This window comes from Myotis lucifugus, unplaced genomic scaffold (assembly GCF_000147115.1).
Source record: "Myotis lucifugus unplaced genomic scaffold, Myoluc2.0 scaffold_28, whole genome shotgun sequence".
Taxonomy (NCBI): Eukaryota; Metazoa; Chordata; class Mammalia; order Chiroptera; family Vespertilionidae; genus Myotis; species Myotis lucifugus.
The window spans coordinates 4,440,152-4,466,422 of record NW_005871076.1 but is presented as its reverse complement, the minus strand read 5'-3'; the positions used below and the strand labels follow the sequence as shown (position 1 = coordinate 4,466,422).

At 43.2% G+C, this 26,271-nt stretch overlaps 4 protein-coding genes across 7 annotated transcripts in view; all 4 read left to right on the top strand.

Moving 5' to 3' along the window:
- LOC102437860 (protocadherin gamma-C4) overlaps positions 1-26,271 on the top strand; it is a 148,880-nt gene that overhangs the window by 14,149 nt on the left and 108,460 nt on the right. For 2 of the 4 annotated variants that reach the window (XM_014453790.2, XM_014453799.2), the window contains exon 1: positions 6,017-8,589. In XM_014453790.2, coding sequence (XP_014309276.2) covers positions 6,169-8,589 — 2,421 coding nt within the window. In that variant the 5' untranslated portion in view covers positions 6,017-6,168. Of the gene's footprint in view, positions 8,590-8,948; positions 9,157-15,911; positions 18,485-26,271 lie in introns of those variants that run through there. The other 2 variants (XM_023752037.1, XM_023752033.1) reach the window with 2 other exon arrangements.
- On the top strand, positions 1,016-3,590 carry LOC102434897 (protocadherin gamma-A4). Its single transcript, XM_006086604.3, has one exon. It carries the CDS (start codon positions 1,143-1,145, stop codon positions 3,588-3,590), a length of 2,448 nt encoding a protein of 815 aa, XP_006086666.1. The 5' UTR covers positions 1,016-1,142.
- Positions 10,249-12,860, top strand: LOC111825478 (protocadherin gamma-A5-like). Its single transcript, XM_023752081.1, has one exon. It carries the CDS (start codon positions 10,422-10,424, stop codon positions 12,858-12,860), a length of 2,439 nt encoding a protein of 812 aa, XP_023607849.1. The 5' UTR covers positions 10,249-10,421.
- On the top strand, positions 19,440-24,747 carry LOC111825470 (protocadherin gamma-A6-like). Its single transcript, XM_023751996.1, has 2 exons — positions 19,440-22,025; positions 24,631-24,747. The coding sequence occupies exons 1-2, from the start codon at positions 19,596-19,598 to the stop codon at positions 24,745-24,747; spliced, it is 2,547 nt and encodes an 848-aa protein (XP_023607764.1). The 5' UTR covers positions 19,440-19,595.

Here is a 26,271-nt window from a genome sequence, read left to right as displayed (position 1 = left end):
TATATATATATATACTAAAATGTTTCCTTTTACTGGTTATTTCTAAAATAAAAGCTAAAGTAAACTTAGAAACAATGGGAAAGTAGTACCTTCTGGATGTGTCCTGATGTGAAAAAGATCACTGAAACATTGTCTGCTCTTTATAGTGCTTTATTCTAACTTTTCTGCCTTCTTATCTTTGGTTTCTACTTTTAAGATCAGAGTTATTTACCCATTGTTTTAGGTTTTGCAGTTGCATTAGTGACTCATTTATTAAACACTGACAAACTATTTGCTGCATACTCCATGAAAGGTGGTGCTCTAAAGTGTGAGGATGCACTCTGAACATGATAGTCACAAACATAGCCCTTGGCCTAGAAACTTAATGAGCAAATTCTCTTCCCAAACCTACCCCTATATTTGCTAATCACATTGATACAGACATAAGACTAGCTCTTGAACAGTAGATATTTTCTTACAAGGGAACTAAAAGATTTCCATTCTAGAAAATCCATTCATGTGAGGAAACTTGTTTCTGCATAGGTTGGGACTAGAGCCCAGATTTGCAACTCCCCAGACACTGGCTTTTCACCTGTTGTTCCATTCTTCAAGTCCATCCTTGTTCCCAGGATAGGTAAATGTGTCTCTTACACAATACACTGTCCTGAAAATGGACTATGAGAATAAATAATGCAAAAACTTAAATGAGGTAGAAAAATTCTTAGCAAACAACGAAATCATATTTCTCTGGACCATTAATTACTTTATAGGTCTTATTGTACAGAAAGATTTTGATTGTTTATTTTCATTGCAAATAAAACAACAGGAGTTTGACTTTTATTCTTTTGGGGGAGATAGGATACGGAAAATAAAGGGTGTACACAGGGGATGCTTTACCAAGAATAGGTTGCAATAACAGGCTAGGACTCTGGGTGTCGCTGTTCACCGATGGGGAAAAGACAACCAGTAATTTAATCCGAACCACAAAATTTCTGCATCACAAAGCACTGACCCTGGGACTTTACAAAAGCTTCTAACTGGACTCCCAGAACTCCAACAGCCAACGGTGAAAATACACTATCTGGGACCGCGCAGATCCTGGGACTCCTTAGGCCTCCACCGAGGGAAAACCCAAGCGCAAGCTTCTCCGCGGCGGCGCTGTAATGGCGGTTCCTCTTTATCGTCCAGTCTGCAGCCGGTTAGTTGGGATTTGCCTTCTCCTGGGGGCCCTATGGGAAATTCGGGCTGAACAGATCCGCTACTCGGTGCCTGAGGAGCTGGAGAAAGGCTCCTTCGTGGGCAACATCGCCAAGGACCTGGGCCTGGAGCCCCCGGAGCTGGCGGAGCGCGGAGTCCGCATCGTCTCCAGAGGTAGGACGCAGCTCTTTGCCCTGAACCCGCGAAGCGGCAGCTTGGTCACCGCGGGCAGGATAGACCGGGAGGAGCTCTGCGATAGATCTCCAAAGTGTGTGGTAAGCCTGGAGATTCTCCTAGAGGACAAAGTAAAGATTTTTGGAGTAGAAGTGGAAATAATCGATGTTAATGATAATGCGCCCAACTTTGGGACAGAGCAAAGGGAAATAAAAGTCGCTGAATATGAAAGTCCTGGGACAAGATTCCCTCTTCCTGAAGCCTTTGATCCGGATGTAGGGGTAAACTCTCTGCAGGGATACCAGCTCAGCTCAAATGCTTACTTCTCCCTGGACGTGCAAAACGGAGCCGATGGGATAAAGTACCCTGAGCTGGTGCTGGAGCGCGGCCTGGACCGCGAGGAAGAGGCAGTTCACCATCTGGTCCTCACCGCCTTCGATGGAGGCGACCTGGCTCGCTCTGGCACTACCAGAATTCACGTAACACTGGTGGATACGAACGACAATGCCCCCCTATTCACTCAGCCCGAGTACCACGTGAGTGTTCGGGAGAATGTGCCCGTGGGCTCCCGAATTCTCACCGTAAAAGCCACTGATCCAGATGAAGGAGCCAATGGAGAAGTGGCATATTCTTTCCGGAAAGTAAGAGATAAAATATCCCAGCTATTCCAGTTGAATTCTGTGACTGGGGACATAACAATATTGGAGGGCCTGGATTATGAGGACTCTGGATTCTATGATATAGATGTAGAGGCTCACGATGGGCCTGGCCTCCGAGCCAGAAGTAAGGTCCTGGTGACAGTGCTGGATGTAAATGACAATGCTCCGGAAGTGACGGTTACATCTCTCACCAGCTCTATCCAAGAAACCTCTTCCCCAGGCACAGTAATTGCACTTTTCAATGTGCATGATAGTGATTCAGGAGAGAATGGCCTAGTCACATGTTCTATTCCAAATAATCTGCCATTCACACTTGAAAAGACCTATGGAAATTATTATCGATTGTTGACACACAGAGCTCTGGATAGGGAAGAAGTCTCAGAATATAACATCACAGTAATGGCCACTGACCACGGAACTCCACCACTGTCTACAGAAACTCACATCTCACTGAAGGTAGCAGACATCAATGACAACCCGCCTGCCTTCCCTCATGCTTCTTACTCTGCCTACCTTCCTGAAAACAACCCCAGAGGAGCCTCCTTTTTATCCATAACCGCCCAGGATCCTGACAGCATTGAGAACGCCAGAGTCACTTACTCCCTGGCTGAGGGCACGCTCCAGGGGGAGCCTCTCTCTTCCTATGTCTCTATCAACTCTGACACAGGAGTCCTGTATGCTCTGCGCTCATTTGACTATGAGCAGGTTAGAGACCTGCAACTACTGGTGACAGCTAGTGACAGTGGGGACCCTCCTCTTAGCAGCAACGTGTCTCTAAGTCTATTTGTTCTGGATCAGAATGACAATGCACCTGAAATACTGTACCCCGCTCTCCCCACCGATGGTTCCACTGGTGTAGAGCTGGCACCCCGCTCTGCAGAACCTGGATACCTGGTGACCAAGGTGGTGGCAGTGGACAGGGACTCAGGCCAGAACGCCTGGCTGTCCTACCGTCTGCTAAAGGCCAGTGAGCCTGGACTTTTCGTGGTGGGGCTGCACACGGGTGAAGTACGTACTGCGCGGGCCCTGCTGGACAGAGATTCGCTCAAGCAGAGCCTGGTGGTGGCAGTTCAGGACCATGGCCAGCCCCCTCTCTCAGCCACTGTCACACTCACTGTGGCTGTGGCTGACAGCATCCCAGATGTATTGGCTGACTTGGGCAGTCTTGAGATCCCTTCAACTCCAGAGGCCTCAGACCTCACACTGTACCTCGTGGTGGCAGTGGCTGCTGTCTCCTGTGTCTTCCTTGCCTTTGTTATCATCCTGCTGGCACTCAGGCTGAGGCGCTGGCACACATCACGTCTGCTCCAGGCTTCAGGAGGTGGGTTGGCAGGTGTGCCCACCTCACACTTTGTGGGTGTGGATGGGGTGCAGGCTTTCCTGCAGACCTATTCCCATGAGGTCTGCCTCACTGCTGACTCGGGGAAGAGTCACCTGATCTTCCCCCAGCCCAACTATGCTGACACACTCATCAGCCAGGAGAGCTGTGAGAAAAGTGAGCCACTTTTGATAACTCAGGATTTACTTAAAATAAAAGAAGACCCCAATCTTCATCAGGTAAGTCAATCTTGCCACCCATAGGCAGACAGCTGTGTCTTTAATTTTATAAGCTCTGGTTGTATAAGATGTGTTCCAAATCACATAAGATACTTCTTTTTAGTATTCTATTGCTTTAAAGGGGAGGGCAAATGATCCTTCAATAATGATTTATAATGGTTCCTGCACCTAAAAGGTATTTTTTTACTTATTCTTTGTAGTCTTCATCAAGTAATAGTTTCAGCAACAATTTCTTAATTTTATATCTCTAACTACTGTACCTCAGATCTTTAAAGCCATTTTCCTTTAAGTCTTATTGAAAGTATCAAAGTGTGAAATAAAAGGCAATTGTGAAAATTCATATTTAAACATTCTCTCTTATGAACCTATTGTTGAATCTGGACTGAGTAAATTTTTCTCTTTTTAAACCCCAGCATATTTTTCTTGAAATTTCCTTTTTTTAGTTGAAAGGGTATTTTCCATTATAATTGAACGATGGCAGTTTATAAATACTGTGGAAAATATTTAAAATTTAGCTATACCTTTAACAGTGATAGCTTCTCAATTGGATTGGTATATTGTAAATATTTTGTGGTTGCAGTTTCTGAGATGCACTAGCAGTGACTGTGTGTGATTCCTTCTATGCACTTCTGTGATTTCCAAAAATATCGCCCATTTTATTTCAATCATTTCATTTTAATAATATCTAAATTACCTATTATGGCATCACTATGAGACCTTTCTCTATTTCTAAGGAAACATAACTTTGAAAAATACTTCCTTTTTTCATCATGGGATCTCCTTATAAAGGTCAGGTAACTCAATTTCAGAACTGATGAGGCAGCTGATTGATGTTTCTCTCTCATTGATGTTTCTAACCCTCTATCTCTCTCCCTTCCTCTCTATAAAAAATCAATAAAATATATTTTAAAAAAATAAATTACCTATTATGGCATCACTATGAGACCTTTCTCTATTTCTAAGGAAACATAACTTTAAAAAATACTTCCTTTTTTCATCATGGGATCTCCTTATAAAGGTCAGGTAACTCAATTTCAGAACTGATCTGATAAGTAGGCCTCATCCCTGTTCCTGCAAATTGCCCTCAGGTAGCTCCGTCACTTTGTGGCTCTGCAACGACCTGATATAAGGGGAAATATTTTGTATGCAAAGGCTATGCAACTTCTGTTCCTTATGACTTCATTCAGTTCTCTTAGTTTGGGATTCATGAATGTCTAGGACGACACAAATTAGTGGTGTTTGGATACCTGGAAATTGTATCAATAGATTGTGAACTATGCCTCAATTCAACTTAAGAAGGAGAGTTCCAGTTTCTAGATTTTTTTGTCTCTGTGGGAAGTTGTGGTGCAATACAATATAATAAATAAGAATGTGATATGATACAACCAACTGGCATGGGGAGGAAAAAGCAAGTAACAAGTGGGTATTGAGCAATAAATCATATTTGAGGAGAGATTATTTACAATACTAGAGCTTTAAAATATAACTTGGAAATATTGTCTCTAACTGTGTCAAACATATTTGGATGGTGATATTAGAATATATTTCAGAATCGGAATGGTACATATTTTAAATGATTAGGAGAGCAGCAGTAGATAATTTATAACCTAATAACATACGGAAAATATATTTTTGTTTGAATGGGTACTGATTTTCTTTTAGAAAATACTGTTTCTGGTTAAATAAATTATTGTACAACCATATGGTGGGCTACTACATAGGTATAAGAAATAAATGGAAAACTTCTTTATGTACTGATATGAAATGCAAGATATAATGAGTAAACAAAGCAAGCTGCAAAACATGGTATATTGTATACTTTCATATATGAATGAAAGTATACAATCTGATAAGTAGGCCTCACCCCTGTTCCTGCAAATTGCCCTCAGGTAGCTCCGTCACTTTGTGGCTCTGCAACGATCTGATATAAGGGGAAATATTTTGTATGCAAAGGCTATGCAACTTCTGTTCCTTATGACTTCATTCAGTTCTCTTAGTTTGGGATTCATGAATGTCTAGGACGACACAAATTAGTGGTGTTTGGATACCTGGAAATTGTATCAATAGATTGTGAACTATGCCTCAATTCAACTTAAGAAGGAGAGTTTCAGCAGGGGGGACGTTTATAAAATTCTGCTTCACTATACAAAACATTTCTCTGGGATAGTACACACAAAAAGAACACTTATTTCTTCCGGGACAAATGTGTTGTTGAAAACAAAGAGGGAGAGTCTATAGAATATGCTGAATATACCTTTGGAACTATATGAATATATACCTATTTAAACAAATAAATACTTTATAAATCCGCAAGAGCAAAAAAGTACTTTGCACAAGCCATTGGAGCAGTTTCACGGGAAAACCCCTGGGCGTCGCTGTAGGTTAAAAGAAGAGCAGGAAGATGTCTGAGATGCATTCGGGAGCCTCTCAGAAGGTAACTTCCTGTTTAAACCAACCGCACGGAGGAGGCCAGTACAGATTCGGTTATACAAACAAAGCAGGGGAATTGCCCCTACCCCGGATTTTTGCCATCCACGGAGGGATTATTCCTCCCCCCCGGCCTAGGGCCAAGGAGCAGAGCAGCAGCGGAGGGAGACAGAGGATGAGGCTGAGCGCGGAGAGGAGCAGCGCGGGGCGGTGGCGGCAGGTATTGTTGCCCTTTCTGCTTTCTTTGTTCCGCGGGGCTCTCCCGGACCAAATCCGCTATTCAATCCCCGAGGAGCTGGCTAAGAACTCGGTGGTAGGAAACCTCGCCAAGGATCTGGGGCTCAGAGTCCGGGATCTGCCGGCCCGGAAGCTGCGGGTTAGCGCGGAGAAGGACTATTTCACTGTAGATCCTGACAGCGGGGACTTACTTGTGAGCGACAGAATAGACCGAGAGCAGATTTGCGGGAAGAAGCCTCTGTGTATTCTGGATTTTGATGCGGTCGCTGAAAAACCACTAAATATTTTCCATGTAGCAGTAGTAGTGCAGGATATAAATGACAATATGCCCTTATTCAAACAGAGTAAGATTGATTTAAAAATAGGAGAATCCACTAAGCCAGGTAAAACATTTCCACTAGACCCGGCCCTGGATTCGGATGCTGGTCCTAATTCACTGCAAAGGTACCACCTCAATGACAATGAGTACTTTGATCTCACGGAGAAACAGACTCCAGATGGACGTAAATATCCTGAGTTGATCCTGAAACATTCTCTGGACAGAGAAGAGAAGATTTTCCATCAACTGGTCCTCACAGCTGTGGACGGTGGAGACCCACCCAAAAGTGGCACCACCCAGATCCAAATCCAAGTCACGGATGCCAATGATAACCCCCCGGTGTTCAGCCAGGACGTGTACAGGGTCAGCCTGAGGGAGGGCGTGCCCCCCGGCTTCCCTGTGCTTCAAGTGACGGCCACGGACCAGGACGAGGGCATTAACGCGGAGGTCACCTACTCCTTTCATAATGTGGACGAACAAGTGGAACAATTTTTTAACTTAGATGAAACAACAGGAGAAATCACCACGAAGGATCATTTTGATTTCGAAATGGCTAATAGTTACACCCTTGGTATAGAAGCGAAAGATCCTGGAGATCTAGCAGCCCACTGCAGTATCCAAGTCGAAATTCTCGATGAGAATGATTGTGCCCCTGAAGTGATTGTGGCCTCCGTGTTTACTCCTCTTCCAGAGGATTCACCACCAGGAACGGTGATCGCCTTGATAAAAACAAGAGATAGAGACTCTGGAGAAAATGGAGAGGTTTACTGCAGCCTATTGGGAAAGACGGAGTTTACATTAAAATCTTACTCAAAGAACTACTACAAGCTGGTGACAGACAGGACCCTGGACAGAGAACAGACCCCGGAGTACAATGTCACCATCACAGCCACCGACAGGGGCAAGCCGCCCCTCTCCTCCAGCACCACCATCACCCTGCACGTCACCGACGTCAACGACAACGCCCCGGTTTTCCAGCAGCCAGCCTACCTGGTCCACGTGCCAGAAAACAACCCGCCCGGGGCCTCCATCGCGCAGGTCAGCGCCTCCGACCCCGACCTGGGACCCAACGGCCAGGTGTCCTACTCCATCGTGGCCAGCGACCTGGAGGCACGGGCGCTGTCGTCCTACGTGTCCGTGAGCGCGCACAGCGGGGTGGTGTTCGCGCAGCGCGCCTTCGACCACGAGCAGCTGCGCGCCTTTGAGCTGACGCTGCAGGCCCGTGACCAGGGCTCGCCCGCGCTCAGCGCCAACGTGAGCCTGCGCGTGCTGGTGGGCGACCGCAACGACAACGCGCCCAGGGTGCTGTACCCGGCGCTGGGGCCCGACGGCTCTGCGCTCTTCGACACGGTGCCGCGCGCCGCGCAGCCGGGCTACCTGGTCACCAAGGTGGTGGCGGTGGACGCGGACTCGGGACACAATGCCTGGCTGTCCTACCACGTGCTGCAGGCCAGCGAGCCCGGGCTGTTCAGCCTGGGGCTGCGAACCGGCGAGGTGCGCACGGCCAGAGCTTTGGGCGACAGGGACGCGGCCCGCCAGCGCCTCCTGGTGGCCGTGCGGGACGGGGGACAGCCACCCCTCTCAGCCACCGCCACGCTGCTCCTGGTGTTTGCTGACAGCCTACAAGAGGCCCTTCCGGATCTCAGCGAAAGTCCCACGCCCTCTGACCCCCAGGCTGAGCTGCAGTTTTATCTGGTAGTGGCCTTGGCCTTGATCTCAGTGCTCTTCCTCCTCGCGGTGATTCTGGCGGTCGCCCTGCGCTTGCGACGCTCCTCCAGTGCCGCCACTTGGGGCTGCTTTCAGCCTGGTCTCAATACTAAGTCTGGACCTGGGGTTCTCCCCAATTACAGTGAGGGGACTTTGCCCTATTCCTACAATCTGTGTGTTGCCTCACAGTCAGCTAAGACAGAGTTTAATTTTCTCAACATAACCCCGGATGTGGCTCCCCCTCAGGATCTCCTCTGCGAAGATGCCTCTTGGGTACCAAGTACAAATCATGGAGATACTCAGGGCTCATTTGCCTCAGATACTATTTTAAAGGTGAGTTTTAACCTATTTTCACTTTGGGTTCTAATGTTTATTGATAAAGCACCATGTGGAATAGGAGTCTTCATTTCAGATTTAATTGTCGTGTGGATTGGATTTAGGCAATTTTCTGCCCTAATTATCTTAATTTTATCTAACCAAATCTTGACGTGGTTTTCTATCTAATATGTGAGAGTTATTTGTTCAGAATTACAAGGCTTTACCAAATGAGATACTTCTCTTTCTTCCTCATCTTTACAATCCTTGCCTCTGAAGATTTAATACTATTGGCATCTTAAACTATTTATTTCATATTCAGGGCTTTTATTACTCAAATTTTAGTTTCACTTCCTCTTTAAATTATATTATTTCAGAGTAAAGGAGCTTCCCATCTTATTAGTTTGGGAAAACTTGGAACTAAAGAAAGGAAAAATTGTCCCCAGTGTCATGGCTTGTCAACAGCAGAACATGGGTAGGACTAACCTGAACACACCAGCAACCCAAGTGTCTTTACAAGCTAAGTGTCTGGGATTCCAGATCTATTCTAAAAGGATGGGCAAAGTTTGAGGTCTGTGGTATCTGCTACTAACAGTGTGCTTAATAATGGAAGAATTATTTTTCTCTCATGTATAGTAACAAATTGCTCTTGTGAAAACTGTACTTTGAAAAAAAATTTGTAACCTATACTCACATTCTGTACTTAAAACTTTATTTTCTGAATTTTCTATTTATAGATATAGAATATCTTAATTTTTCAATTCCCTATGAAGGTACCATTTAGTAAAAATTGCTTCTCTCACACAATGGACTCCCCAACATGTCCATTTTTTTAATCATGAGGTTTTGCTACTATATAAAGGTGATCACTTTAAATATCTTCCTCAACATAGAAAGTCCAGTGGGCTGCCTGCTCACTGTTAAGTTATAGACATATTTTCTGCATGGATGATGAACTAAAGCCATTTGCTAAAGTCACTATATAGATTCCCTCCCCCCAAGAGTCTGCCACTGTATGATGTCTGACTCCAATTTAGACATGGTAATAGGAAAATATGCATAATGCATAGCTAACCCAACTCAAACTCTCAGTCTAATATAGTGTAACTGCTTTATTTCTAGTGTGAAAAACTGGAAACTTTCTCAAAGACCTCACATATAACAAAATGAACTCTCAGTTCTTTCTGCATATGACAACTAATACAATTTGCATGACTCAGTAGACCTTTTTGCAAAGGTGCATTGAGAGCTAGACTTATTCCTTGGCATTCTTGATGTACAAATAGGCACGTTTTCATAAATATATCTTAATACAACGATGAAATCTTAAAACCTACAAAAGTAAGACTTACAATGTTCTAATTTAATGGACTCAATTTAGGTAAAAAGTAAATAAAGGACATAGGCTCAATGGCACATTAAATAAAACTTTTCTAAAGAGTAAAAATAATCTAATTATTATATTGATCTCAGGGGTTTATGGGTCTTGCTATTTCAAAATTAAACCTTAATTAAATATAAACAGTGTCACGCAGTAATACGTAAAGGATGCGGCCAAATTATTAGAAATAAAATAAAACAGGATATGAAAACAGAATTGGTGTAGTAACTGGTTAGGACTCTGAGCGTCGCTGTTCACCAAATTGGGAAAGAAGCTGCTGCTAGATGCGACCCGACTCTCAGCTTCTTCCGCACTAAACACACACAGGACCGACAAGCTCCTGGAAAAAGCCTTCTACCCGCGCCTCTCTCCCATTTCCAACAAGGAATTTGTACCCTTTGGCTTTTAAGAAGTAAGGAAACAGCAGGCAGGAACCAGAACTAAGAGAAAACCGGTCGGAAAGAAGGCAATGGCGGATGCTCGGAGGGGCTGGGGCTGCAGAGAGCTGCTCCTGCTCCTGCTGTTCTTGGGGATGCAGCGGGGAGCCAGGGCCGGGCAGATCCGCTACTCAGTGCAGGAGGAACTGGACAAAGGCTCCTTCGTGGGCAACATCGCCAAGGATCTCGGGCTGGAGCCTCAGGAACTGGCGGAGCGAGGAGTCCGCATCGTCTCTAGAGGTAGGACTCAGCTTTTTGCTCTGAACCCAGGAAGTGGCAGCTTGGTCACCGCGGGCAGGATAGACAGGGAGGAGCTCTGCGCTCAGAGCGCGCGGTGTCTGGTGAGTTTTAACATCTTGGTTGAGAATAAAATAAAAATTTATGGCGTAGAAGTAGAAATAATCGACATTAATGATAACTTCCCACGTTTCCGCGATGAGGAAGTAAAAGTAAAAGTTAATGAAAATGCTGCTACAGGGACACGGTTAGTGCTTCCCTTTGCTCGAGATGCGGATGTGGGTGTGAACTCCCTCCAGAGTTACCAGCTCAGTTCCAATATGCACTTCTCTCTGGATGAGAAAAGTGGAAGTGATGGACAAAAATATCCCGAGCTGGTACTGGAACAGCCCTTGGACCGGGAGAAAGTGGCTGTTCACAACCTCCTCCTCACAGCTTTAGATGGCGGAGACCCCATACTCTCCAGCACTACGCACATCCGCGTGATGGTCCTCGACGCGAACGATAACGCGCCCCAGTTCACTCGATCCGAGTACAGAGTGAGTGTTCCAGAGAACATACCTGTGGGCACGCGGCTGCTCACGCTAACCGCCACGGATCCAGATGAGGGAATAAATGGAAAATTGACCTACTCTTTTCGCAATGAAGAAGACAAAATTTCACAGACTTTCCAACTTGATTCCAACCTGGGTGAAATTTCAACAGTGCAGTCACTGGATTATGAAGAGTCCAGATTCTACCTCATGGAAGTGGTAGCTCAGGATGGAGGTGCTCTCCTTGCCAGCGCTAAGGTGGTGGTCACAGTACAGGATGTGAATGACAATGTCCCGGAAATGATCCTCACCTTTCTCGCCAGTTCCGTCTCCGAAGATTGTCTTCCTGGAACTGTAATTGCATTGTTTAGTGTACATGATGGTGATTCTGGAGAGAATGGGGAGATTGCATGTTCTATCTCTGGGAACTTGCCCTTTAAATTGGAAAAATCAGTTGATAATTACTATCATTTATTGACAACTAGAACCCTGGACAGAGAAGAGATCTCAGATTATAACATCACAATAACTGTCATTGACCGTGGAAACCCACCCCTGTCTACAGAAAACCACATCTCCCTAAAAGTGGCAGACATCAATGACAATCCTCCCATCTTTCCTCACACGTCATACTCTACCTATATTCCAGAAAACAATCCCAGAGGCATCTCAATCTTCTCTGTGACCGCCAATGACCCCGACAGTGGCAACAATGCTCAGGTCACTTATTCTCTAGCCAAGGACATGTTTCAGGGAACGCCTCTTTCCTCCTTTGTCTCCATAAACTCTGACACCGGTGTTCTGTATGCACTGAGCTCTTTTGACTATGAGCAGGTTAGAGACCTGCAACTGTGGGTGACAGCCAGCGACAGTGGAGACCCTCCACTTAGCAGTAATGTGTCACTGCGCCTGTTCGTGTTGGATCAGAATGACAACACTCCTGAAATCCTCTACCCCACACTTCCCACTGATGGTTCCACCGGTGTGGAGCTGGCACCACGTTCTGCAGAGCTTGGCTACCTGGTGACCAAGGTGGTGGCAGTGGACAGAGACTCAGGCCAGAACGCCTGGTTGTCCTACCGTCTGCTAAAGGCCAGTGAGCCAGGGCTCTTCATGGTGGGGCTGCACACTGGCGAGGTGCGCACTGCACGGGCCCTGCTGGACAGAGACGCGCTCAAGCAGAGCCTGGTGGTGGTGGTCCAGGACCATGGCCAGCCCCCTCTCTCAGCCACTGTCACACTCACCGTGGCTGTGGCTAACAGCATCCCAGATGTCCTGGCTGACCTGGGCAATCTGGAGCCCTCTGTTGACCCTGATGACTCCAGCCTAACGCTGTACCTGGTGGTGGCAGTGGCTTCGGTCTCCTGCGTCTTTCTAGCCTTTGTCATCATCCTGCTGGCACTCAGGCTGAGGCGCTGGCACACATCACGTCTGCTCCAGGCTTCAGGAGGAGGGCTGGCAGGTGTGCCTGCCTCGCACTTTGTGGGCATGGACGGGGTGCAGGCGTTCCTGCAGACCTATTCCCATGAGGTCTGCCTCACTGCTGACTCAGGGAAGAGTCACCTGATCTTCCCCCAACCCAACTATGCTGACACACTCATCAGCCAGGAGAGCTGTGCGAAAAGCGAGCCTCTTCTGATATCAGAGAAGATAAATGCAAATGAAGAACTAGAAGTTGTTCAGGTGAGTTTTCTTTCTTAGTAGGGATTTCTTAGAGCATTTTGTTCATTTGTTTCCTCCGTTATTTTTCTTCCACATTCAAATAGGTTAATTATATAAATAGTGAATCATTATTTGCTTTATTTAGAGATTAGCTTAGTGTAATTTGATAATTAATGCTTTCTCCATTTGTTATCAAATTACATTTTGGATATAGTATCTTATTTTTTCAATATGTGGATATTTTAGAAAATCTAGCTGATATCCATACACTTAAATAAAAAGAGTATTATTTTTTAAACAAGTACTTTAGAAGTGGTTAAACATAACCACTTCACACAAAGACTCTCTTATACTCAGAACTGTTATTATCTTGTTTGATTAGTTTAACTGTTAGATAATGTTTTCTTTTGAATATTTGCCTAAACACCAATTGTGAATATGTTTTAGAAAGGATATTGTGGTTTAGCATATCTGCTGTTTGCATAAGGAAATAATTTACATATTTTAATAAATCACTGGACAAATACAGAAAAAGTCTGCATGAGAAATGTCAGAAAAAAGATTAAATTTATATTGATGATAATGTTTATGGAGTTCTGAAATCTGGAAAGTTTGGGTTAAACCATGAAATTATTAGATGTGTGTATTAGTTGAGAGAAGAAATCAGTGAGGGGCCTTACAATTGTGCTTTATTCTGTGATGCAGTTTAAAATCTCCAAAGATTTAGACATCGCTACATTCATCAAATTCAAATATGCCACATACCTGCACCTTCTAGTTATAGGTAACCCTTTCACTTTTCAGAATCAATATCTACCTGAATATTTGCATATAATTCTGCTTTATTATAAGAGACTAAGATTTGTGTTTGGAAAGTCAATTCAACTTTTAAATTGTTTCAAATTGTAAAACTAATTCCTCAGGGCTATGTTTAACTTAAATTAAGATTTTTCTTAATAAAAGGCAGGTCTCTGGGTCTCACATTTTATGAGTATATGTTGTGTCATGGAAGAACTACCCTATTCACTTTTGGCATCTGATTTACTAGAGATGATTTTCAGAAGCTTCTTTTCAAAAGATTTTTTTTATCTTTCAAATTTTGTGCTTTCAACAGTTTGAACATCAGCTACAAAGTATTAATAAATGGGAGGAAATGGAAATAAAATATTAATGGGATAATAGGCTATATTACTCAACCATATCAAAGGTTTCTTGATACATTTGGGAACATAGGACCACTTGGTTTTTATTTTTAAATACTTTTTAAACATTTATTTGAAGAGGATCTAATTATGTCTATATATAGACAATTCTGACCTTCATGTAAAATGTACAGACTCACTGAATAGTGAGTGCATCTAAAGAGTAACAAGAGAATCTGTATGATAGATACTGGTATCATTCACTTCTATATAAAAACTCACTTTTGCATTTTTTAAAGAAAAGGTTATAGAGTTGGGTATGTGTCCTGAGTTAACTTTTTCATGCAATGGAGAAATACCTTTTAAACCTCTATAGACTTTATAAACTTGGATAAACTTTACATTTGTGTTTGGAAAATCAATTCAACTTTACAATGGTTTCAATGTTTACAGCTCATTCATCAGGGGCTGTGCTTATCTTAAATTAATAGATTTTTCTTAATAAAATCCTGGTCTATGGGTCTTAAATTTTATGAGTATATTTTAAGTATACTTTACATAATAAAATGCTTGATTCACACACTCCGCATGTGTACATACTCTATACCACATATTCTTAAAATGTTTAAATCTTTAGTTTCATGTGTGTTCTGAAAAAAATGACTTTCCTGTACTAATTGAAGTGTTCATATGTGGTGGAAAGGCACTTACTCAGTCATGTTTTGGAACAAAGTCTTGAGTAAGTAATGTTTTTATGTTTGTATAGAGATGCTAATGAGTTTCTGTCTAGAATGCTAAATACAATGAGCAGTTTAAGTTGCTCTAATAGTATTCCATTATGAGTTCAACATTGCTACACACCTGTCAAATTTTAGAATGACATTATGTAGGTTTAAAACAATTTCTTTATTAATATTTCTAGTTTGGAAATGGAATAGAAACTGTAATACATCCATCAGAAACATGGAAATTGGCATGCTTATTGACAAAGAAAGTGTCAATAATTATCAAAGTATGACCTGGGGCCCAAAGAAAAGTGGACAACATAGATTACTCTCTTTGGGATATATAATCATTAGTCTCATACTTCACCCCCATAATCCGAATAACTCACCACTGTTAAGATACTTGAGAAGAAACAATGCAATTAAAGATGACGGTAATGTATTGCGGAAAAATAAAATGAGTAGTATAATTTTTAAATCACAATCATTTAATTGGCAGTAGATACTTGGAAACTAAGGAAAATAGAGTATCTTGCTTCTTATCATACTTCTATTTTGTAAAGACCACCAATCTCCTTGATATCTATCAATTACTTTGGGAAGAAGATGATAAAGATAAGATAGAAGAAAGTGAAGCATAGGATAAAACTAAAAGCTATGAGATTTATTAATTTTCTAAGTAACAAGAAAAGAAACTAGAGTGGAATAACCATACAAATTGTCATTTTAAGAATTTATGAATTACACCATCTGCCACCACCAACACTATTTCATTTGTATTACTTCCTATATATTATTTTATTTTGCCCTCAGTTCTACTAAGGTAAGCAGGGAATATGTTGTTATGACCATTTTATGGCAATGAAAACTAAAAGCACGACTATGTCAATACATATCTTCAGCAAGGTACTTCTGCTCTCTGACGAGTAAAACTCACTTAATTTGGATGAGTACAGTTCACATTCAAAGAAATGACAACCAGACCGAAGATATAGTAAACATTTAAAATGTTATATCCTTGTAAAATGGGAAGAAAAGTATCTGCATCAGGACACAGTGGAATTGTCTTCTAGGCGGCTCCGATTTGGAGCTGATTTAGTAACCACTACTGCAGTTCTGCGTCCGAGACGCGGGGTGCCGCTGTCGGCTAGTACTGAGCGAAGTGTCGGCTCTTGACTGAAAAGGAATCGCCATCAGACCGAGGAATCGGAAGAACTGTGCACTCTCCGGCTCTCCGCAGAGAAGCTAGCTATCAGAGAATTTGCCTGCCAAGACAAATCAAGGAATCACTCTTGCTCAGAGAATTCTTGGGATTATTTAGGGATCGATCGCTGCTCCTCGGAATCAGTAAGGAAAACGCTCAGAAAGCGGGATGGGAAACCGCTGGGGACCGCAGGGCCAGGCTGGGCGGAGGCGAATGCCCTTTCTCCTCCTGTTGCCTTTGTTCTGCCCGGCGCTCGCCGAGCATATCCGCTACACGATTCCCGAGGAGTTGGCCAGGGGCTCGCTGGTGGGGAACCTCGCCAAGGATCTGGGGCTTGGTGTGCGAGATTTGCCTACTCAGAACCTGCGGATTAGTGCCAAGAAGAAATTCTTTACAGTGAACACCGAGAACGGGGACTTACTTGTGGGCGACCGTATAGACCGAGAGCAGATTTGTGGCAAGAAGTCAACCTGCGTTCTGGAATTCGAAATGGTTGCTGAAAAGCCTTTGAACTTTTTTCATATAGCCGTGGTGATTCAGGATGTCAACGACAACACACCGACCTTCAGCCAAAATACCACTGAACTGGAAATCAGTGAACTGGCCCTAACTGGAGCCACCTTTGCCTTGGAATCCGCACAAGACTCTGATGTAGGGGTCAATTCCCTGCAGCAGTACTACCTCAGCCCCAACCCACACTTCTCTTTGACCCAGAAAGAGAACCCTGATGGCACTACGTACCCAGAACTGGTACTGAAGGCTCCCCTGGACAGGGAAGAGCAGTCTTACCACCACCTGGTCCTCACTGCTGTGGATGGGGGTGAGCCTGCCAGAAGTTGCACTACCCAGATCAGGGTGATTGTAGCAGATGCAAATGATAACCCCCCAGTGTTCACCCAGGACACCTACAGGGTCAGTGTTCCAGAGAACCTGCCCGTTGGCTCCTCTGTGCTAAGAGTGATGGCCACTGACTTGGATGAAGGCATCAATGCCGAAATCACCTACACTTTTATCAACATTGGTAAGGCAGTGAGACAGCTGTTCAAGCTGAACAGTCAAACAGGGGAAGTTTCCACTGGTGGAGGACTGGACTTTGAAGAGAGAGAGCGCTACACAATTGGGGTAGAAGCAAAGGATGGTGGACGTCACACAGCACATTGTAAAATACAGATAGATATTTTGGATGAAAATGATAATGTTCCTGAGATAACCTTGGATGCTGAATCTAAACATATACAAGAAGATGTAGAGCTGGGGACTGTTGTTGCCCTGATCAAAACTCATGATCTGGATTCTGGCTTTAATGGGGAAATCCTATGCCAACTAAATGGAAACTCCCCATTTAAAATAGTTCAAGATACAAAAAATACATACAAGTTGGTGACAGATGGAGCCCTAGATCGAGAGCAGACTATGGAATACAACATCACCATCACAGCCACCGACAAGGGCAAACCTCCCCTCTCCTCCAAAACAAGTGTCACCTTAAACATCGATGATGTCAATGACAATGCTCCTGTTTTCCACCAGGCCTCTTATCTGGTCCGCGTGGCAGAAAATAACCCACCGGGTGCCTCCATAGCGCAGGTCAGCGCCTCTGACCCCGACCTGGGACCCAACGGCCAGGTGTCCTACTCCATCGTGGCCAGCGACCTGGAGGCACGGGCGCTGTCGTCCTACGTGTCCGTGAGCGCGCACAGCGGGGTGGTGTTCGCGCAGCGCGCCTTCGACCACGAGCAGCTGCGCGCCTTTGAGCTGACGCTGCAGGCGCGGGACCAGGGCTCGCCCGCGCTCAGCGCCAACGTGAGCCTGCGCGTGCTGGTGGGCGACCGCAACGACAACGCGCCCAGGGTGCTGTACCCGGCGCTGGGGCCCGACGGCTCTGCGCTCTTCGACACGGTGCCGCGCGCCGCGCAGCCGGGCTACCTGGTCACCAAGGTGGTGGCGGTGGACGCGGACTCGGGACACAATGCCTGGCTGTCCTACCACGTGCTGCAGGCCAGCGAGCCCGGACTCTTCAGCCTGGGGCTGCGAACCGGCGAGGTGCGCACGGCCAGACCTTTGGGCGACAGGGATTCGGCCCGCCAGCGTCTCCTGGTGGCCGTGCGGGACGGGGGACAGCCACCCCTCTCAGCCACCGCCACGCTGCACCTGGTCTTTGCTGATAACCTGCAGGATGTACTGCCAGACCTAGGTGACCAACCAGCATCCTCTGACCCCCAGGCTGAGCTGCAGTTCTATCTGGTGGTGGCGTTGACCTTGATCTCCGTGCTCTTCCTACTGGCGGTGATTCTGGCGGTCGCCCTGACCCTGCGACGCTCCTCCAGCCCCGCTGCCTGGAGTTGCTTTCAGACAGGCGGTGTCTGCTCCAAGGCTGGACCTGGGGTTTTCCCCAACTACTGCGACGGGACTTTGCCCTATTCCTACAATTTATGCGCTGCCTCGCACTCCTCCAAGACTGAGTTTAAATTTGTCAATATAAACCCTGAAAATGCTCCACCACAAGATCTTCTATGTAGTGAAGCCTCTTGGTTTGAGAGTACCCGTAATGATAATCCCCAAATGACATCTGATTCAGTCAAGTTGCAACAGGTGAGTTACTTCAAAACTCTCTCCTCCTGTAAGTATAATTAGGTTTCAATTCATTATTTTAGAGGTAAAAGGTACACCGGCTAAACATATCTTGATTTTGCGTTTTATTGATTTGGGGAGCATACAATGGGGGTGTTGGAAATTCTTTGTTTATCTGTGTTGCAATTGTTCTTTCATACAAAGTCACCTTGTGATGGTCTTGAAATTTTTGTTAATCCTAAAACAATATATCCTGAAACATTTTTAATACATTTGTACCTCACACTCTCATTGTGAGACACATTAGCTATATATAATTAAACATAAATCCAGACAATTAAGTGTTTTTCTTAGTTTCAATGCAGTTAATCCTAAATTGCGGTTTATATATACCCTATACTCTATACTATATAATATATAATATTTTTCATTGTAGCCCATATATTTTCATTTCGTTTGCATGTTTTAAAAAGTATACACAGATATTGGCTAAATTAGGGCTTAATTTACATTTTAATTTAAAACAGATAATGAAAAATTTTAAATGACAACACTTAACTGTCACTAGGTGAATTGGTTCAAATATGTTTGTGGTTGTTGGTTCCCTTATTGAAAATGGGACAAATATAAATTGCGGTGGGGTGTGATAATTAAAGATTTACAGAAAAGTGTAATATTTCTCTTCTCCAAGGCCATAAGAGATATCACCACAAAAATGAATGGTAAATTCCAGGGAGCATTTAAAATTATTAAAATAGGCTCTTTTATTTTTCCAAATGCTTCTCACTCTTGGGGAGAGAAATTTTATGAGTGCTATCTACGCAGATTTAGCTGAATTCAGATCTTCTCTATGATCTTTTCACAAATACGATGCAGTATTAAGTTAGGACTCTAAGCGTCGCTGTTCACTAACCCGGGTAAGGAAAGCAATGAGAACTCCAGTTATATCCTCCAAGCACAAAGCAGATCGGATACAAAAGCTCTGCAGCTGCGCAAAAATTCTGACCTCAAACGCCTCGCATCGGAACTCTGCTTGTTTATGGATCTTGAACTCTAATTCTGAGAAGCCCAAGAGCAAAGCGAACCTGTTCCGCCTACGCATCACTCCAGGGAAGTCCATAAGGAGCCAGTAATGGCGGCTCTGCAAAGGCGCTGGCACCACAGCCGGTTTGTCCTGCTTTATATGCTCCTGGGGACGCTGTGGGGGGCCGGGGTCCCGGCTGGACCAATCCGTTACTCCATTCCTGAGGAACTGGACAAAGGCTCCTTCGTGGGCAACATCGCGGAAGATCTCCGGCTGGAGCCCCAGGAGCTGGCGGATCGCGGAGCCCGAATTGTCTCCAGAGGTAGGACGCAGCTTTTTGCTTTGAATACTCAAAGAGGCAGCTTGGTCACCGCGGGCAGGATAGACAGGGAGGAGCTCTGCGCTCAGAGTCCGCGATGTTTGGTGAGTTTTAACATCCTCATTGAGGACAAACTAAAGCTTTATCCCATAGAGGTGGAAATAGTGGACATTAATGACAATACACCCCAATTCTTAAGGGAAGAATTGGAAGTGAAAATTCTTGAAAACGCAGTCCCATCCTCTCGTTTTCCACTAGTGGAGGTCTCTGACCCGGATGTGGGAGTGAACTCTCTTCAGGGCTTCAAGCTCAGCGGGAGTAGTCACTTCTCAGTGGACGTGTCAAGTGAAACTGATGGGCCCAAATACCCGGAGCTGGTGCTGGAGCACGCTCTGGACCGGGAGGGAGAGTCTATTCACCACTTGGTTCTTACTGCCATGGATGGAGGTGACCCTGTCCGGTCAGGCATTGCGAGAATTCTGGTAACTGTCCTAGATGCAAATGATAATCCTCCAGTGTTTACTCGGCCTGTCTACCTTGTGAGTGTTCCTGAAAATCTGCCAATAGGTACACCACTGTTGTCAGTAAATGCCACCGACCAGGATGAAGGGGTCCACGCAGAAGTAACATATTCCTTTGTGAGAATAACAGAAAAGATCTCAAAGATTTTCTGTTTGAATGTTTTCACTGGAGAAATATCAATTTCTGCAAATCTAGACTATGAGGATTCCAGCTTTTATGAGCTGGAGGTTGAAGCTCGGGATCAGCCAGGTCTACAAGGCAGAGCAAAAGTCTTAATAACTGTCTTAGATGTGAATGATAATGTACCAGAAGTAGTAGTCACATCTGGAGGCAAGTCAGTTGTGGAAAGTACTCCTCCAGGAACAGTAATTGCTCTTTTTCAAGTATATGACCGTGATTCTGGACTGAATGGCCTGGTAACATGTTCTATCTCAAAAAGTCTGCCATTTGAGCTAGAAAAGTCAGTAGACAATTATTATCAATTAGTGACCAATACAGTTCTAGATCGAGAACAGGTATCCCTGTACAATATCACTGTGACAGCCACAGACAAAGGGGTGCCACCTCTGTCTACAGAAACCTTGATCTCTCTACATGTGGCAGACACGAACGACAACCCACCTTCCTTTCCCCACTCCACCTACTCTGTCTATGTCCCTGAGAACAACCCCAGAGGTGCTTCCATCTTCACTGTGACTGCACACGACCCTGACAGTGACGAGAATGCCAGAGTCACTTACTCCCTGGATGAAGACACCATCCAGGGTGTGCCTCTATCCTCCTATGTCTCCATCAACTCTGACACTGGTGTCCTGTATGCATTGCACTCCTTCGACTATGAGCAGTTCCGTGACTTGCAATTGAGAGTGACTGCACATGACAGCGGGGACCCACCGCTCAGCAGCAACGTGTCCCTGAGTCTGTTTGTGCTGGACCAGAATGACAATGCACCCGAAATACTGTACCCTGCCATCCCCACCGACGGTTCCACTGGTGTGGAGCTGGCACCCCGATCTGCAGAACCCGGATACCTGGTGACCAAGGTGGTGGCAGTGGACAGAGACTCTGGCCAGAACGCCTGGCTGTCCTACCGCCTGCTCAAAGCCAGTGAGCCAGGGCTCTTCGTGGTGGGGCTGCACACGGGTGAGGTGCGCACTGCGCGGGCCCTGCTGGACAGAGATGCGCTCAAGCAGAGCCTGGTGGTGGCAGTTCAGGACCATGGCCAGCTCCCTCTCTCGGCCACTGTCACGCTCACGGTGGCGGTGGCTGACAGCATCCCAGATGTTCTGGCTGACCTGGGCAGCCTGGAGGTCTCTCACGACTCCGAAGCCTCAGGCCTCACTCTGTACCTGGTGGTGGCAGTGGCTGTGGTTTCCTGCGTCTTTCTCGCCTTTGTCATCATCCTGCTGGCACTCAGGCTGAGGCGCTGGCACACGTCACGCCATCTGCAGAGTTCTGGAGGTGGGTTGGTGGGCGTACCTGCCTCGCACTTTATGGACGTGGACGGGGTGCGGGCTTTCCTGCAGACCTATTCCCATGAGGTCTGCCTCACTGCTGACTCTCGGAAGAGTCACCTCATCTTCCCCCAGCCCAACTATGCAGACACACTCATCAGCCAGGAGAGCTGTGAGAAAAGCGATCCTCTTTTGCTTCAGGAAGATTCAGGTTTTTGTAAAGAGGAAGGCTCCCTTGTTCAGGTGAGATTATTGCTTTTATTGGTTTTATTTGAACAGAAAATTTAAAAATTCTATTTGATCAGAGCTTAGTCTTTTTAGTATTTTGGAGTGAATCATATAATTTTTATAACATTTTTTCTTTGTTAATAGAGCTCTATCTTAGTTTTCTCAAATTTTACCAAAATAATCTTAATAATGTATGCCCTGGATTTTCTTTTACTTTTCTCCTCTTGGCAAGCTCTTTGTGCCTTTGGTTACATTCATCTCATTTCTTAGATATTTCTTTTCCATTATGTGACATTTCTGAGATTCTTGTTCTAATGTGAAAACTAAATTGCAGGTTTTTAAAAAGAAGCTCAACTTCTTGGTTTTCTCCCCCAGTTTTAATTTATAGCGAGTATTTTCTGAAATTATGGAGATCTGTGAGAGATTCCCCCCTTACTACTTAGTAATAAAAGTTATTTATATAAAAGATTAAAGTAATTAAGAAGACCAGATCTTTGGTGTTTGAAGACCTGAATATCCTTGGAGCTATCTGAATATCCTTGGAACTACCTGAATATCTTTGGAACTATCTGTTTTTCATCTTGGGCCAGTCACAATATCAATAGTCCTCAAAGTAAAAATTAAATTAAAAAGACTTGTCTTATGTACCTCACAGAAAATATGGGGAAATATTTAAAAATTAAAATGGGGGATGGTAGATATCTGTAATACTATCAACAATAAAAAATATATTTAAATAAATAAATAAATGAAAATTAGACCTGGCAGGTCAGTTGGTTAGAACATCGTCCCCATAGCCAACGTTGTGGGTTCAATCCCTGGTCAGGACACATACAAGAATCAACCAATGAATGCATAAATAAGTGGAACAACAAATCCATGTTTCTCTCTCTTTCCTTCCTCTCTCTCTAAATAATTTTTAAGAGAAAGTGAATGTTAAAATATGCTCATAGTGTCACAGGATACAACTCTAAAAATAGAGGAGTGACTAATGAATGGGAGAATAAAGACTTAATAATGTTCAACTAAGAATTTAAATAATTAACAAATGTAACCCAGATAAAATAAGGCTCTGTCATGTAGGAACTCTGTTCAAATATTTAAGGAACAAATGGTTGCCATTTAAAAGAATAATTAGTCTAATTCACTGTGGCCCAAAGATGTGACTGAAACTATGGCTTGATGAGTAGGAAAAAGAAAAGCAGCCTGGCCAGTGTGGTTCAGTGGTTGAGCAACAACCTATGAAACAGGAGATCACAGTTTGATTCCCCATCAGGACACATATTGGGGTTGAGAGTTGCAGGCTCTATCCCCAGCAGGAGGCAGCCAATCAATGATTCCCTCTCATCATTGATGTTTCTATCTCTCTCTCCCTCTTCCTTCCTCTTTGAAATGAATAAAAATACATTTTAAAAAAGTTTTGAGATGTCAAAGTTGTTTTATCAGAAAATGGACTGCTAAGGAATTAGGAGATTCTATTATTGGCACTCTTAAAAAGTACCTAAGTTAATGGCCATGGAATTAATAGAGTACTGGGGATAATATATTTTGATAAGTCATTGAACTACATGATAGTCAAGTTCTGTTCCAGTTCTGAGCTGTACTAGTCCATGATCTGATAAAGAATAGATTGGTTACTTATGTATCTAAAACAAACAATTACACAAGTAAAATAAACAATTGAGAAGATGTTTGATAATGAATGAGAATTTCTTTTGTAACCTGAAATTTTTAGTCTTCATATAAACTGATTGAGTTGATGTTTTTAAATTAGCTGCTAAGGGTATAATACATGTTTTTCTAAATCAGTATTGTGATAATTATACTTCAGCAATTGTAGAATTATTTCTTTCAAGATTCCAAATGTATATGACTAACCAAGAGATTTCAGTCAGACACACTTTCAAAGCTGATTTGCGTGGACATTTTTATATAATTCTTTGATGGTTTTAATCAGAATTTAATAGTAAATAACAATTTTATTTCCCTTGAATCTTTGGTATTGATCAAGGTAGTCAGATGGTATCTTTTACGAATACACTCTGTAAATGTTAGATATTTTATTATATCACCAATTCTGGATAATTTCAACTACATCTTGAACCTTCATTGTTATAAGCTCATTAAGTGGTTTTATGAATAGTAGTACAATGGTTTATTTTATTCTCTTCTCTGCTCACTAACTGGGATAGTAGACTGGTCTATTTTTATTTACTTTTGAGAGATAGATAGATAGTTTGTTTTTGCACTTATTTATGCATTAATTGGTTGATTCTTATATGTGCCCTGACCAGGGATTGAACTTGCAACTTTGGTGTATTGGGAGGATGCTCTAACCAACTGAGCTACTCAGCCAGGGCAGTATCTGGTTTATTTTATTCTCTTATCTGAGTCACCTGTGACCATTTCATTTAAATAAAATATTTTACTGACAGAAAAATTATTAGATTATACTCTCACAATAATAATTCATTCATGTGGACTGACCACGTGTTCAATCCTGGCAACCATGGAATTTGCTAAGTTTTGACTAAATAATGCTCTTTGACCTACACACCATGAACATTATTATGAATAATATAGACAGTCTGAGATTTTGAGTATGCACTAAATTTTGAAGCTTCAAGAAAAATGTACCAAACCATTGGGCTATTTTATCATCTGTGAAAAAATGCCAGTTTCTGATCAAACTTCTGTTGAAGTGTCAGTTATCAAAGGGGAAGCAGCAAAATCTTAGAATCATTGGAAAATACCTATATCTTTGCCTGGAAATGACAACCTAAACAGAAGTCCAAACAAATGGTTCTTCAATTTTTAAAAAGTTTCATAAAGAAAGGGGAGAAGATAACTCAATTCCTGGGAAGTCAAGTAGTCTTTCCATATAATTTTTAATGCAAGTAAACAAATGAAGGTCAAGATTCTGCCCCAAAACTAAATCAATAATAACATACTCCCTTTAAAACTAAAGAATTCTTTTGACTTTACACTGTAGGCTTATGTTATATTTAAACATATTGTGGTACTCTAGTAGACATTCTTAATATTTAGTTTTATGTTGTAAAATAACTTAGAAAACTTGATACTAGAGATGATACAGCCATTTAATTTCTAAAGTATGCTTTATTTTCAGAGTATGTGTGTAATCTCATTTGTCTAGATATTATTTATTTAACTCCAAAGAAGGTACCCAGAAGTAAAGTTAATTGAGACTTTAATGAAATAGTAGAATAAGAGACAAATATGAGATGACACTGTGAGTTTTGAAATATCTGATTTTAAAAAATCACGGCATTGGGAGCCATAATATCCAGACATGAAAGTTGTGTTTGCACATGTCTGCAAGTACTCATGATTTTTTATGACCATATGCTTTGCTTACATGAGCAAGAAGTTCAAAATTACTACTAAACAAAAAGTATTTAACTCCTGTTTTTGAAATTAATCTGTAATACTCATATTGGTTCCTTTGAACAAAAGTTATTTTATCTGCTTGGTAAAAACAAACATGACTGAGTTATTTTTGATAAATTGAAACAGCATTTCATTCAAAGTATTACCTATATTTTGGAGCAATGCCATCAGAGAACACCAACTCAGCTAAGCATTTTCAATGTTAACTCTAGTTCCTCCTCCTGGTGATACTAGCTACTACCATGGGGGCTTAAGATAATTTACAAAGCAAGGCTATGTCTTGCTAGATCTTCATTCCAAAACTGGTTACTTTCTTTATTCCTGAAACTATGTGGAAGGGACTGTGTTTTATTTCTACCAGCTCAGTGTAACCTCAGATCCATCAAGAATTGCTTTTTGTTTCATTAACATAGGAGGAGAAATGAGAACCTCTAAGGATCCTTTCAGGACAGTCCTGCATGCGTGCTCAAAGGCTTTCTGTCTAGAGACCCACCTTCCTTCAACTATTCTGGAATAGGGTAGGATGATTATTTGAATTTCATAATGAAAAGAAGCAGTCAAGCCAACACGCATTTTCTTATGAATCCGCAACCAGTAGAACCTCTGCTTACTTTGGCCTTCTGTCACAAATAAGTTGCTTCTATAACTGATTGTTGCTGCTTAGCTTCTCTTCTCTAATGGCACTTTTTGAGCATAAAGCATCAGTTAAGGCCAACAATTATTCCTCTTTTTTCTCAAAATAATGGGAGTGAGGATATCTATATTTCGACACAGGTTCTACTACTACATAGTCCAAGACAAAGGCAATTCCCTCTGATTTTTTAAAACATTAAAATGAAGGTATTGGACT

Bases quoted from the DNA above. Each gene is read 5' to 3' on its own strand.
- LOC111825470 (XM_023751996.1), top strand. From the start codon at position 19,596: ATGGCGGCTCTGCAAAGGCGCTGGCACCACAGCCGGTTTGTCCTGCTT. The intron at 22,026-24,630 runs GTGAGATTATTG...TAAATTTTGAAG, and splicing joins AGGAAGGCTCCCTTGTTCAG to CTTCAAGAAAAATGTACCAA.
- LOC111825478 (XM_023752081.1), top strand. From the start codon at position 10,422: ATGGCGGATGCTCGGAGGGGCTGGGGCTGCAGAGAGCTGCTCCTGCTC.
- LOC102434897 (XM_006086604.3), top strand. From the start codon at position 1,143: ATGGCGGTTCCTCTTTATCGTCCAGTCTGCAGCCGGTTAGTTGGGATT.